The 14,426-nt window shown below is 40.6% G+C and overlaps 1 protein-coding gene across 4 annotated transcripts in view; it reads left to right on the top strand.

Moving 5' to 3' along the window:
* The window catches only part of AGAP1 (ArfGAP with GTPase domain, ankyrin repeat and PH domain 1), a 375,973-nt gene that overhangs the window by 328,095 nt on the left and 33,452 nt on the right, over nucleotides 1-14,426 (top strand). For all 4 annotated transcript variants that reach the window (XM_062578166.1, XM_062578164.1, XM_062578163.1 and 1 more), the window contains 3 exons: nucleotides 1,372-1,526; nucleotides 4,053-4,143; nucleotides 10,384-10,606. In XM_062578166.1, the coding sequence (XP_062434150.1) occupies nucleotides 1,372-1,526; nucleotides 4,053-4,143; nucleotides 10,384-10,606 (469 nt within the window). The remainder of the gene's footprint in view (nucleotides 1-1,371; nucleotides 1,527-4,052; nucleotides 4,144-10,383; nucleotides 10,607-14,426) is intronic.

Below are 14,426 nucleotides of genomic sequence, written 5' to 3'. Positions count from 1 at the left end.
GCAGTTTTAAAGTTGTACAGTTGCACTGTTTCTCTTTTTCTTTCCCCATTTACCCACACAGTTTTTTTTTAATAACACTGCTGCTTGAGATGTCCTCATTCACCTTGAAATAACCTTCACCTCCAGGTTTATTCTCAGCTCAAGGTGCAAGGTAACCTCGTGCTATCTTTTGAAAGTTCATTAAAACACAGTCTAATTACCTGCTGCTATTAGCAAGCTGACCTCCACAGGCTTCAGTGGGACTCTGGAGATTTACACCAGCATAAGCGTTGGCCTTTCTAGCCTGGAGTTTATCGAAGAAAGCCCGTTGCCCCATCAGTTGAGCAAATGACTTCCAGTGCACAGCGCTACAGTCTTTAAAGCAAGGGCTAGATTTGTCACTTATCCTTGCATGCTTATGGATGACAGGGTAATGCAGGAGTTTCGTGGCTCTGAATGTATAATAAGTCATTAGTAGACGAGTGAATGTAAATGGCCTTTCTAAAGCCCATTATGGCTGATGTTCACCAGAACTTTGTGCTCTATTATTCTCTTCCTTTCATGCTTCATGCCTGCCCTTCCTAATTCCACTTTCTCAGTTTCCTTGATTTTTTTTTTTTTTCCATCTGCCTTTAGTGTCCCGGGTGTAGTTAAAGTGTGCGCCCATTTAGTTCAGTTTTGCTGCTGTTTTCGTACGCTGCGGTCCTTTTGCCTGAATACTTGTCCTTATGCTCTAGTGGCGCTAAGGATATTTCCCTGACCCTTTTTGCTAGCTACTTGGATCATTTTTTCATCTCTTGTGTTGAATGTGAAAATTGAAGGGATTGAAGTGATATTAATCCTGTATTATAACCCACTCTAATTATGCTGTAGGGGAAAAAAAAGGACAAATCTGGTCTTAATATGTTCTATCCATGCATGTACATGGGTATAACATATATTGAACGTACTGTAAAAGTAGAGTAAATTGTCAAACCGTTGTGTCAGCTCTTTATTCATCTCTTGTTTTGGGGGCACTTTGTTGTGTCTGGCATGTAGGTCTTGCCACCACAGGCATGAGTCTAAATAGTGTTTGTTAGCCACTTTGTGATTAGAGAAATGGAGACACTCACACTCACACTCGATTTTTCAAATGTTTACCCAAAACAATATATTATCTATGTCAAATAACAGGAAGGAAAAGGTAATGGATCGACGCATTTTCTGATGCATCATGCAATACCAGTGTTGCCCTGTATATACTTGGATATATTTAACCTCAGATGTCCACACATGTATTTGCTAGTTACATTGCAGAAATACTCATCAGATGAGATCATGTTTAGGTGTAGCTATTGATATCTTCAAGGTTACACTTCTTCTTATTTTTATTTATTTATTTTTTTCCTCCAGAACAAGAAGAAAACTTTGAGTTTATCATTGTCTCTCTCACTGGCCAGACTTGGCACTTTGAAGCTACTACGTATGAAGAAAGAGATGCATGGGTACAAGCCATAGAGAGTCAGATCTTGGCCAGTTTACAGTCATGCGAGAGCAGTAAGAACAAGGTACGATACACAAAGTACTGAAAATAAGTAATGGGACATTGGTCACTAAAACGAAAACAAAATCACCAGCCCTATTTTGAAAACCTGCACTCCTAGAGATATGCGTGAGCTAGGCAAAGGTTAGAGAAGTATTAACCAGCTGCATACATATGTCAGCTATCTCAAGAAAACTGGTACTCCAACCTATTTTGCAAGTTAGTTTTACAGCAGTTGAATAAATTGTTTATTTTGGGCTGGAGGTCTGTAGAGGAGCCTTGAAGGAAACCCTGTCTTAGGGGAGAGCAGAGGCAGATCCAAAAAACCAACTCATTTACTAGACAAACCTCCAGTTAAAAATTATTGAGCTCCTACGTGGCAAAGTTTTAACTAAACATTTTGGTGGGCCTAATAATACATGTACAGTAATATTCATCCTCATGACTCTGCCTATGACGCTGTGATACGACTCAAAGAAATCAGAAATAAGCTATTGCCCTCAAGTCTACTGTTTTGCAAAACCTCTGTGCAATTTTTCTTTTTTTTACTTGCACTGAATTGATTCTTTAATATAACTAATATAACAGAAAACTGATCAAGAAATGGCTCATCGAATCTTTTTTTGGGGGGAAGAGGAAAATGGCCTAAGAGGAATAGGCCTCCTTCTTTGCTCTGCTTTTGTATTATGATGGAAATAACTTGTTCTCCTTTCCTATCAAAATAGATATTTAAAATCTGATACTTCTTTGGCTATTGTCCATTTTTGGAAGGGCAAGGTGTCGAGTGGCAAGGGAGGGAGAGAAATGGGGAGTAATTGTTCAGACCTGTACATCCCTCAACACCATCCACCTAAGAAATATCTTGAATCATTTCGTATTGCTAAGAAGAAGAATTTGAATTTTTTGAAATGAATACGTGCATTCATTACCTCTTTACGAGAGTAGTTCAGACACCAGTAACTATTATCATCATCACAATATAATTTATTTTCCATTTTATTTAAAAGAAAAAAATAACATACTGTTCTGAAATGGGGAAGAATCACTGCCTAATCTTTTGTGCCTGACTTTCATGGAATTACATGTTCTAACATGCATATCTTAGAACCCAGAACTGCGTATATACTTTAGAACATGCTGCTAAGGCAGCATGACAGAGGAAATTTGTACCCTAATACCTATATTAAAAAAATTAATATTACAGAGGATGAAGAGTGGCTGGTAATATTTACTATGCAATACCTATGGAAGAGACTGGACTTTGCATATATTAAATGTCCATTCAAAAAGAAGACTCCATTTACAAGATTATGCTCATATAAGGAGCTTTTTTGGTCATACACTTAACCTGCTACAATGCTTAGAGAGATTTTTTTTTCTGTGAAATATTACTGACATCTGGATACACAGCAGAAGAACTAATTGGAGTAGTTTAAGAGCGGTTAGTATGTGTCCTCTGGAGATCATCTAGTCCAACCTCCCTGCTCAGCAGGGTCATCTAAAGCATGTTAGACGGGGTTGCAGCCAGGCGAGTTTTGACTGTCTCCAGAGAAGGAGACTCCACAATCTCTCTGGGCAACCAGTTCCAGTGCTCTGTCACTCTCTCAGTGAAGAAATTCCTCTGCCTGAACGTGAGGTTGTGGAGTCCAGAGGTCCCTTCCAACCTTACTGCTTCTATGATTCTATGAATTCTACCCAACTAAACCACCTGACAAGCTTTCGAAGAAGATAATTGTTAACTATACCAAATTATGGACAAATTATGAGTTGTCGTGGACAATAAATTGGCTTAAGCAGAATGAGGGCCAGGACTTAAGTACAGCAACGAAGAGATACGCACTCTCAGTCTATCAACAGGACGCATACTAACCGCTCTTAAACTACTCCAATTAGTTCTTCTGCTGTGTATTCAGATGTCAGTAACTACTTGTACCTAGTGACAGTTTTTCCAGATCCAAGGAAAGGTCATTGGTAGGTCTTCATGGAGAGAATTTAAGTGGAAGCCATCTGATTCGGTCTGACCTTTTGATGATAAAAGGCTTTCAGTTTCTTTTGCAAACTACCCCTTAGTCTTCATTAGCAAAAGCACATGCATCAATAGAAGAAATTGATTTTATCAAATAATATTTGCATCTAATTTATCTGAAGAAGTAACAATGCACTGTGACTACCTTCCTTGGTAGCAAGATTCATTTTTAAGCTTGGCTTTCACCTGTGCAGCCTCCCCGGTAGTTTGAGTCCAATCCAGTATCTCCAAAATGCTGGATCTTCCTATACACAGTAAAGAGAGATTTAGGAAAAATCTTGAGCCATCAGAAATATAGGAGGAAATAGGAGTATCTGTTTGGCAAGCCTGAAATTGCTATTCTTGAAGATGCCAAAGGAGCACTTTTTCTTGAGAGCCAAACTGAAGTCTTCAGGTTCCTTGAACACCTTTGTTTGACCCCAGTCTGAGCTTTGTTTTTTGCTTCTCGTGCAGCCGACAGTTGTGTTGTCTAGGCCTTTTCATTGGGTTCTTATTAGTTATATGTCTGTCTTTCAATATCCACAGTCCCGAATGACGAGTCAGAATGAGGCCATGGCCCTGCAGTCAATAAGGAACATCAGAGGCAACTCTCACTGCGTGGACTGCGAGGCACAGAGTAAGTATAGCTGCTGGTAATGCAAGAGCTTGGCTTTTAGTGTTGACCCCTTCTCCTCGGCCAAGACTTGCGTGAGCACCCATCACGGTCTTTGTCCTTTCGGTATTATGTTCTTTGTGTGGTTTGCATATGTTCATTATGGAGTCTGCTTAATCAGGCTTATATTTTATGTTTATTCGTACTTAATATATGCTATGTCCAGTTAGTCTTTTTTTTTTTTTTTTTTGGTTCCCCCATGATGTTTCACTTGCAACTTTAAATGTGAGCATTTCTTAACTTTCCTGTGAAAAAAAGGAAAAAATAGTGTGCTGTTTGACATCAGTTACTCCCATTTTCCTCCTGTTTGGAGGTGGAGAGGGCATATGGGCCTTGGCAATATTCTCAAAGAGGTAAAGTGTGATTTTGTGTTTTCTTACTTGTCAGAAGGAACCAAAGTCATTGCTCATTATATCTAGATGCTCAAAAACTGATTTGGGATTTTTTTCCCCTTTTGTGTTTCTTTCCCCTTTTTATTTTTTAAACATCTACTTAATGTTCAGGAAAGTGTTCTCAAGAATACTTTGAGCTGCTGTTCACCTCACTAACCCCAGCTGAGGTCATTATTCTGTTGCTCTTTAGTTCCAGGGGTTTCTAACAAAGCCATAAAAAGGAAGTACGCTTGCTCTAAAGCAATTAGTTGCAGAAGCAGAAGGAATGAAAACTTGGGAATCTTTATTTCTTTGATATTTGAAAGTCAGAACTTTTCTTGTGATTTTATGTGTGCTTGAAATGGAAAATTATTCATTCATTTATTTTTGTTTGGGTAGGTGGGTTTTTTTTTAAAAAAAAAGACTGTTTAGGAATTTGACTACTGATCTAAGCCATTTTAATATCCCAGTTAACTTTAAAGTAAACATTCGTTCAGAAATACAAGTGCTTTTGCATGATTAATTCACTGTCTGCATAGTTAACGATTTAAGCTGATTCAGTCACCCACCAACAAAGCTATTATTCCCTACCTCAACCTCAGAAGGTTCGATGGGAACGGAGGTAACATTGGCAGGCATTTAAAATATATTTTTTTCCAGTCTATACCAAATGGTCTTCCCATACAGATTTATTTATTTCAATTGCTTCTTTTGAAACCTGTCAGGTATTTATGGGCTGTCTGCAGGTGATGGATTAAAAACCAAGGCAGCTGCTCTGTCCCCAGTGGTTGAGCGCACACTGGTATGAGCCTTGGCTGGCTTGGCCTTTGAGCACCAGCACTTGCATCTTGTAAAAACAGCTTGTTGACCTGCTCAGAGGTGATCCTCAATAGAAGTATAGGGACTTCTCACCAACAGAGAGAAAAAATAGCAGCATCAGTGGATGAAGGACTTTACATTCTCTTGACTAGTAATCCAGCAGCAAACTTATTGGTTTGGCCTGTATTTTAACATACACAGGCCCAAAGTGCTCGTATTTATTAGTGTTGTTTATTAGTGTGTTGAGGTTTACTCCAAAGTTTGTAAATCATTCAAGTAAAAGGCATGAAAGATGCTGAGCTGAGGTCTTCAAGTATCCTATATGTATATATGACTTAGCTGAAGTACTCGTGCGCGGGAGCAGCCCCCAGTGCACAGTGTTGCTGATTCCTGCTCTGGTCTGTCTTTACTCCTGGGAGTAGTATTTTCCTAGACCATGCGCACTGATCATCAGAGGAGAGTGGAGAAGTGTGATCCCTTCAGTACAGACTGCTTCCCACAGCCGTACGTGTCCTTTCTGCTCTGGGGATAGATCCCTGATCCATTTAAGCTGGCCAAAGTAAATGCTGCCACCAGAGTCTGTGTTCCTCTCCCTGGTTTGGTACCTACACTGGCATTTGCGCAGCCACACTGGGTGTTCAATCAAGAAAGCAATTGTGCAGGAAAGCAATGGGATTTTTTGTGTTTTCTTTTTTTGTTTTGTTGTTGTTGTTGTTGTTGTTTTTTCTTTTGGTGTGTGTGTGGGGGGGGGTTTCCTTTCAGCCGTATTATTTTTCATCCAGATTGGATATTGGACCAAGCTGCCACACATGCACCCTGCCAGCAGAAGGGAAGTGCCAAGAACATGTTGCTGCGGGAAGGCAGGATGGGACTGCCCTTTCTGGCAGCAGTCAACACTTTGCTGTGTTTTCTTTTAGTTTAGTTTAGTTTTATTTTAGGGGGGAGTTGAGGTGACTCTGGAACGGCAGTCAGAGCTGCACTTAATTGTTAGCATTCTCAGAGATGGTTTAGACCTTTGTCTCTTCTTGCCATTTGGCCTTCCTAATTTTAAGGCCACTGGTTTTCTTTTGAAAATTTTGAGATCTTTCTGAAGTGATGTATCTTAAAATCTAAGCATGCACATCTTGTGAACCTCAGTTTGCTGCTTTTTCTGCCAGCCTTTGCTTTGTTTCCTTCTTTCCCTTTCTGTCCTGCCTGGAAATGTCCTTACCCCGGAGCATTTTGCATCACAAACAGCAGTGCTCTTGTGGAAAGCTTGCATACTTTGCATCTTCACAAAGCCAGATGTTTGGGAGCAAAGGAATATGAGATGTTGCTGTCCCTCAGCTCTATTCAGGAGCCATCAATCTTCCACTTCAGAAGTCTCATTCTTCCTCTTTCTAGAACTCCTTGCCTTTTTAGCACTTCATTATAGCACTTTGTTTCACTTGGGAACTTCTGCTTTGTTGCAAGTTAATTGAATAGCATTAGTGTGCTGCAAGCCTTCTGGCCCTGTAGCAGGGTCAGACTTAAATTTTTTGCGTATCCTTTTTTAATATTCCCATCCCAGAGTGATAGATACGAGACACTGAAGCGAAGTCCTCTTCAGGTGCTGAAGTTTTTACCCAAGTGGATTTTTTTCTTCGTGTTCCTAAGGGAAACTAATGTCACCTTTTCCCAGAGGCCACGAAAGTGATGGGAGTCTCAATCCTGACTTCTGTCTGGAGAAGGCACTTAAAAGTCCAATTGCTTAGGCAAACCCAGCTGAATTTCTACCTCCAAAGGACTCTAGCTCTTCCAGTGTTAATGATTAACAGATAGATCAAAGGATAAACACGATTCGCTCATTTAAGATATGGGAGGGCTTGGAATATCAGATCTTCTCTGTTGTAGAAGAAAACAAAGAGGACAAATAAAAAGGAGACTTTCATCATGAGTTTTCCAGTCCAACAGAGTTTGGATATCTAGTAACTTACTATTGTGTATTTTGGATTTAAAAGCACCAGACACTGAAGCAGTAATTTCTCTGGCACTGGGAAGCCTCTCAGACCCCTCAGAAGATTCAAGTTTATACATAGGATAGAAGAAAACTCTCAAAGAATTGAAAAGATGTCAAGTACTCTCTCTTTTGCCATGACTCTTTGCAAGATGCCTTTGCTCAGCACTACTTCTTTCCCTGGTTCCTCCCCATAGAGGTTTTATCTGCTCAGCTCAGTCTTATGTGTGCCAAACTCATCGGGATTCAGTACGGTAAAGCCCTTCGTCAACCACCCCATGTTCAAAGGGATAAAGGAGATGGGGTGGAGGCTATTCTCCTAAAAGTGTGGCTCCCAAGAGCTTTTGCCTTCAAATGATCAGTCTGATTAAGGATCAAGTTGAAGTGAAGAGGAAGTTTTCAGAGACAGAGCTGAACACCTTTAAAAAATATGGTCTGCTGAAGACCGTAATCTGAGAATATTCAGTGATGCAAAAAAGCTCATATTTGCTGTTTGACAAGCTGTAAGCAAAAGAACGAGGGAAACAACCTTTACAGTGCCTATAGCTTTGTGAATTTGTTTTTTCTCCTCCTTTGCCATCAAATCTAGATGTATGCATATTGGAGAAAAGCCTGACTCTGTCCGTGCACATGGTTATAAGTACCCTAATTTCAATCCAGGATTACTGTTAGCATCAGCAGGAAAGGCGATGGTTGTTCCAAAATGGTTTTTGATCTTCATTGTCTTAAAAGACAGCTAGAGCAGTTATGGCTATATGACCGTGAGTGTGGTGGGTTTTTTTGGATTTTTGTTTTTTTGTTTTTTGTTTTTTGTTTTTGTTTTTTAGCATAAATCAAGGGTAATAATTTTCAAGCATGAGATTAAAAAAGAAAAAAAGTGCTCAGCTATGTAAAGCCAGAAGATAGAGTGCAGATAGACTGAATTTCAGAAGAGGGGAATCCCTGATCATGTTGTTTACAGTAGCTTGCCTTAATTACTGGTCAGCCATGACTTCTGTCATCTGCCTTATGCCATTTTAGGGGCATGGTTTTCATGTGTGCACACTGATGCAGGTGTCATCTGTGAAGTCATACCATTTTTTTTTCCCAGAATCTAAAGAACATGCCATTTGTCCAAGCCATTCAGTGGAGCCCCGTTGTGATCTGCTTCATCCAACTGTGGCCAAGTCTAGTTTCCTACTGGGTGTCTATCATGAATTCAACACTTGTCTTCTCTAGTTTGCCACTTCAAACTCATCTGTGTGTTTTCACAGATACCTGAAAATTAAAATACTGTCCTGACAAACCTTCCGGCAACTTCTTGGTTGTATCAGTTTGGACTACTTCAGGGTGGCCAGCACTGTCAGTTGGCAGTGGATGGATATTTTAGAAATTTATTCATTAAAAGATAAACTAGATTTGCTTCAAGCACGCAGAGCTATTGGGGGGCTGAAGCAGTGTCGGGTCCTTAGCATCAATTCTGTGAGGCTGTCTCTAGAAAGAGCAGTCAGGAGTTTTTCTCCTGCCTCATTCTGAATGAGCGCTGCTTTGAGTTCACCATGCTTTTTATTTTTGTGAAGATAGCCCTGGCCTTTGCAGGTCAGTGGCAGAGACTTCATTCCAAGTCACAGTCTGTAAATTTTAAATGAATATTTGTTCTGTTTAAAGTCAACTGTTTGTTGGTGCATTTTACAATTTAGGGTTTGGGGTTTAGTGTGTTTCAAATATCTTACTTGAGTTCCCCCGCTGAGAATGCATCCAAAGAGATGAGTGGAGGTGACCTGAAGTAATATGCCAGAAAGGAGGTTTTCTTGTGTGTCTTACCATAGGCTTCAAAGCCTTTGCCATTAAAAGTATCTGCTCTCCTTTAATATTTTTGTCCAAATGTGATTTATTTTGGCATACAACTAGAAAATATCTTGTTTTCCATGTATTTTGGATGCCAGAAAAGACTTTCAAGTTTTGGGTTACCCAAAGCAGAAATGAGTCTTTTGATGAAATTGCCCCAAATGGAAGCGGACTTTGGAAATTCATTTTCTATCAGTTCTAAATTTTATATAGATTTGAATAAAAATTGCCTGCCCTTTCAATTAATCACACTTCCTGCTTAGTATTTGTGATAGTTCTTTGGGAGGCCAAGGGTAAAGAGAAAAGAAAAGATCTGACAGCAGGGGAAAAAAGAACCACCAAAAATTCCTCCCATAAAATGTCTTTCATTTCATTTGTTAAAATGTAAGTTTGTTCAAGGAGACTCAGACAAATCTAGATTTTTAAATAACACAAGACAGCAACCAAAAGAGAACCATCCTGGAAAATGACTTTGAATTTCCCGGCTTTTGTCCCAGCCTTATCATTTGTGGAGTGTTTTTCTTTTTCTTTTTTTCTTTTTTTTTCTTTTTTTTTCTCTTCTTCTTTTTTTTTTTTTTTTTTTTTTTGGTCTGTGGAATCTTTCTGGCTAGTACACTAAAACTAGGACTGTTCAAAGTATCACATTTTCATCTTAGTACTTATCTCCCTGATCTTGGAGATGAAAACATACCCCACAGTGCCCACAGTGTATTAGATGTAAAAGCCATACGTAGGTGATGCTATAGATGGTTATTAAGGGAGGTAATATAGTTAGCAACAGAGGTGTTGTATCTAGTCGTGCTTCCCCTTCCCCCCCCTTTTTTTCTGTTGTAATTGGCTACAAGTGGCTCTAGATATCCAAGGAGGGGCTTTTTCCGCTACTTCTTCATAAGCTACTTGCTACTCAGTTTGTTTTCTTTGCTCCTTCCCCTCTCTCTTACTCGCATTTTCCTTATGGCCATAGATGGAGCGATGCATGCCACCTTTTGAGACCCTCCCACAATTTGTTTTTTAATCCTTTTGAGTTTCTCAAAAGAGTTGTATCCTAATAGGGCAAAAATCAACCCCGCTGCGAGGCTTTCCAAGCATAAGTCAAACACCTGAATTTTTCTCCTGTTGCTTTTGGAACCAAAATGATTATTGGCAAACGTGGACTAGAATATTTTGGTCAGTATCTCGTTGTGCTGATTGCTCATGTGCCTTTCCCCACAGACCCTGACTGGGCCAGCTTGAATCTGGGAGCTCTCATGTGTATCGAATGCTCAGGTATCCACCGAAACCTTGGCACACACCTCTCCCGGGTCCGCTCACTGGACTTGGATGATTGGCCTTTAGAGCTCATCAAGGTCATGTCTTCTATTGGAAACGAGCTGGCGAACAGCGTCTGGGAGGAGAGCAGCCAAGGCCACCTGAAACCTTCATCTGACTCTACAAGGTAGGTGCCTCACTCTGCCGGGCTGTGATGCTCAGTGGTCCTCCTGCCATGCTGGGCACATCATTTTGGCATTTTCATCTGAGCTGGTGGGGCCTAACAACGTTTTACCAGGCAGACTTTTGCAGTTCTACCTCTTAAAAAAAAATCATTAGATACATATTTATCTTCACTGCATGCTCAGGAAGAACAAGCATCCAAGAAGGTATGTGTCAAAAGTTGAGTTGACCTTGTTATTTTTTCCTGTTGGGGAAGGTTTCCTCAGGAGCTCTGGGGTTTTTTATTCCATCGCCTGACCTACAGAACAGTGGGAGACTGAAACCTCCCACTGGGTTGGTCCGCAAGCGAAGTTACACCCTGGTATGGCTCTTTGTTTTGTTAAGCCACCAAGTCTTTGGCTCTTGGGCTACCGGTTTTTGATTAATAGTCTACCATCAGTACTTTAAACTCACCCCGGCCACTGCGGTGTAATTGTATCTGACTGTCAGTTCTCTGCATCCTCATTGCGGCTGTCTCAAAAGTCCTGCTCAGTACGGACTTGCTTACTTTCTTCATGTGATATACGTGAAGGCATGAGCTGGCAGGGGAGCACGTTTCCTACGAGGAGAACAGTATTTTTACTTGCTAGTCAAAGCTCAATACTGTGAAAATCTTCTTTCTGTGATAAGTTACCCAAAGCTAAGGGCTTTGTATGCTTAATTTATCTGATGGGTGTCAAAGGAGGAAGATGCTTCAGAAATAACTTGCTGGATTACAGTGGATTTTAAATGTAAGTGCTAATAGTTATAACAAAATAGTGGCTCAGGGGAAGCGGTGTGACCTCTAGCAGACCCTTTTTCAGCAGAAGGGGGTTCAGATATGAGGAAGACCTTCTGGACTACCTTGCCCAGCTTGGCCAATCTTTTAAGTTGTCTTCAGAGGCATATTATAATTGTCTTTGTGTGAGCTCTGGGCCCTAGGCTGCATCCGAACACCGTTTAGTCCCCAGGTAGCAGGCATTAGGATGGAGCTTTAGCTCTCAAGTGTTTGCCTCCTGCATATAAGAGAAATCAAACAGAGGGAATTGTATTATTATTGTGTTAATGCACATACTTCATCTTTGGATCCGGCTTTTTCCTAAATTGCATCAAGTGAAATTATAAGTAGGGAGCGTCTACCTGGGCCACCTCCTGCAGAATAGAAGTAGGTTTGTACTGTTGTAATAAAGTCAACTGTTTCTTATTGCATTATTTCGTTAGCACTGAAAAATGAATTTGTGGTGCCACCTTTGGTTCATCCTCGAGAATGAAGCCAGTACATTAATCAGGCTACTTAGATGAATGGCTATGCATATAAGTACATTCAGGCAGAGCTACATAGAGATTTTGTTTATATATAAGCTGGATGTCTGCTGTATACATGTCTGTTGTTTTACAGCTAATATAATGATTTCATCAGCTAGATTGAAATTAAATTATTGCTGCCTTTCAGTCATCTGTCATCAGTATTGCTGTGTGTTTAATCCAGAGATCTTACATTGTTGCACCTATGTTGCTCCATACTGCTGATGTGAGCTGTAACCTTATCTCCATTCTAAATATTTAAAAGAAAAGGGAATACATAAGTAACTTTTTATATATCAGAATTTGTATAATAAATTAAATGCTGTTGTGGCAAACCTAAAATGCAAGTGATTACAATGAAAAGAGGGCTATCCATTTGAATGAAGTAATTCTGTTCTTCATGTTTGGAAGGGAGATTTGCTTATGGAAAACTAACTTTTTCTCTTGGTATTCCATGCTCAGAGCTTATTTTAATTCCCTTTGTTTCGCTACATCTCCATGTTTATATTTGGCTGTCTATTTTTCCCTCTTCATGTTTGTCAGTGAAATAACTGCGCGTTTTTCCTGAAGTATGGTGTGTTTGGATATAAGCTATAAATGGGCATTTTATAAATACGCATTTCCAGCTGTGTGTCCAAGTGTACACTTAAGGGATGGAAGAGCTAATAGAAAAAATATAATTAAAATTATTTGAAAAATTTCCCACAAAGCGGTTTTCATCTTGCTTGGCTGCTCCACTTTCTTTCTGTCATTTGGAGCAGTAGCTCAAGTGGTATTTATCACATAACTGTCTGGAAGCTCTGCTTTTTCAAAGACAGTGCCTCCAGTTGTACGTTACTTTGGTCTCTGCTAGCTAGTGGACGCGTGGTGAGCTGGTACACCCCAAACAGGGGCTGTCCTACCTGTGCTGGCCAGGCCTGGGACCAGCCAGAGTTTAGAGCAAACCTCAAAGCATCAGTAGAAGACCTTAGGCACATGTGTCTCTATGATAAGCATGTCTCTTATCCCTCTCCAGCCCCCAAATAGCCATCATCTGTTGTCAGCACAATGATGGGCTCTCCATTAATAGAAATTTGTAGAAGCAATGAGCTCTATGAAGGTTTCACCATTTCATGTTGTACATATCTATTGGAAATGAAGCCATCATGAAGCCTACAGGTTTTCAGGGACAAAGAAGTGTTGCTGCCTGCTCCACAAATATTGAGCCCGTGGGACTGGGAAGCTCAAGGAGCAGTCACACACTGGACTAACAGGAACCTGGCTTCAAAAGCAATGCCTTCAGCCTGGGAGAAACTGGCAGTGGAACCCCATATGTTTCTGTTCAGCCAAGGGATGGATGGAGAGGCTCTGAGAGGCTTTTTGCAGGAAGGATTGCTAAAGGTAGACTATGGCATGATTAAGGAGTCTTGCCTAGAGAAGTATCGCCAATATTTATAAAAATGGACCTAAGCCAGGCTTTGAGTCCAGCTTGCAGTTTTAAATTTGTACACTCAAAAGAAGTTAAACCAATGTTAAAATGAAAATATCAGGTGTAGCAGAATTGCAGTCCTTTCCTAGTCCACTCAGGTCCACTCAAGTTCACTTGAAACTCTTTCTCCAAGAAAGTCATGGGTGAAGATAACCCTGGCGATGTATTTTGAACGTCAAAAAAGGCTCTCAGGTTGGAGCATGTGAACTCAAAAGCCAGGGAGTTTTTGCAGCCAAAGGCTTTGCTCCTGCTACTTCCATCAAGGATATCATCCAGGTTTGTCTTCCAATGTTAACATATGTGGGACTATAAGGAGGCTATAAGGCAGTTTATAAAATAAGCAGGTCTGTTGGTCACTTAGTACCTCTGGATCAAAAGCAATGCCTTGGTAGCATCTAGGGTTAAACTGGAGGCCGGTGCGAGGTCCTGGCATGCATGGAAGGTTGACGAAGCAGTAGACAAAAATCCAAGCTGGCTGGAATATGGGAAAGGAGAAGGAAGCGGGGAACAGCTGGCCGCTGCTTGTTGTCCGTGGGCCCCTGATTAGGTCGGCTTTAGCGGGCTGGTAATTGGTTCCAGCAATTATCCGCAGCCCTGAGAACCGCCGCTCAAACTTCTCCAGCCTTGTGACAAATTGGAGCTGACTGCTGGTGAAGGAGTATCGACTTCCCATTTCTAAACAGGGGGATCATTAGTCAAGAAAAGCATCTTTTAATTACTCGCAGGAAGAAAAAAAAGGGGGGGAGAGATCTTTTGGTATGGATCTTGTAACAACTGCCACCTTTTCTTTTTTTTTATTTTTTTTCTTCCAGGTGTATTCAATATTAAATTTATTGTCTTGTTGGGGTGGGAAGGAGGACAGAAGGGGGAGTTTGCCCCGAGTCCCTCCTTCAGTAATGTGGGTTTAATTTGGAGCAAGAAGTCAAATTAGAGTAAATCAATGTTGCAACAGTTAACAGGGTCCGGGGATGAAATAAGGATTTTCCCCTCTAATTGCTATTGATACTATTTAAGCACACTCTTAAAACATTGA

This window comes from Rhea pennata, chromosome 6, assembly GCF_028389875.1.
Source record: "Rhea pennata isolate bPtePen1 chromosome 6, bPtePen1.pri, whole genome shotgun sequence".
Taxonomy (NCBI): domain Eukaryota; kingdom Metazoa; phylum Chordata; class Aves; order Rheiformes; family Rheidae; genus Rhea; species Rhea pennata.
Note: the sequence above shows the minus strand (reverse complement) of the source record. Positions and strands in the feature narration are given on the sequence as shown.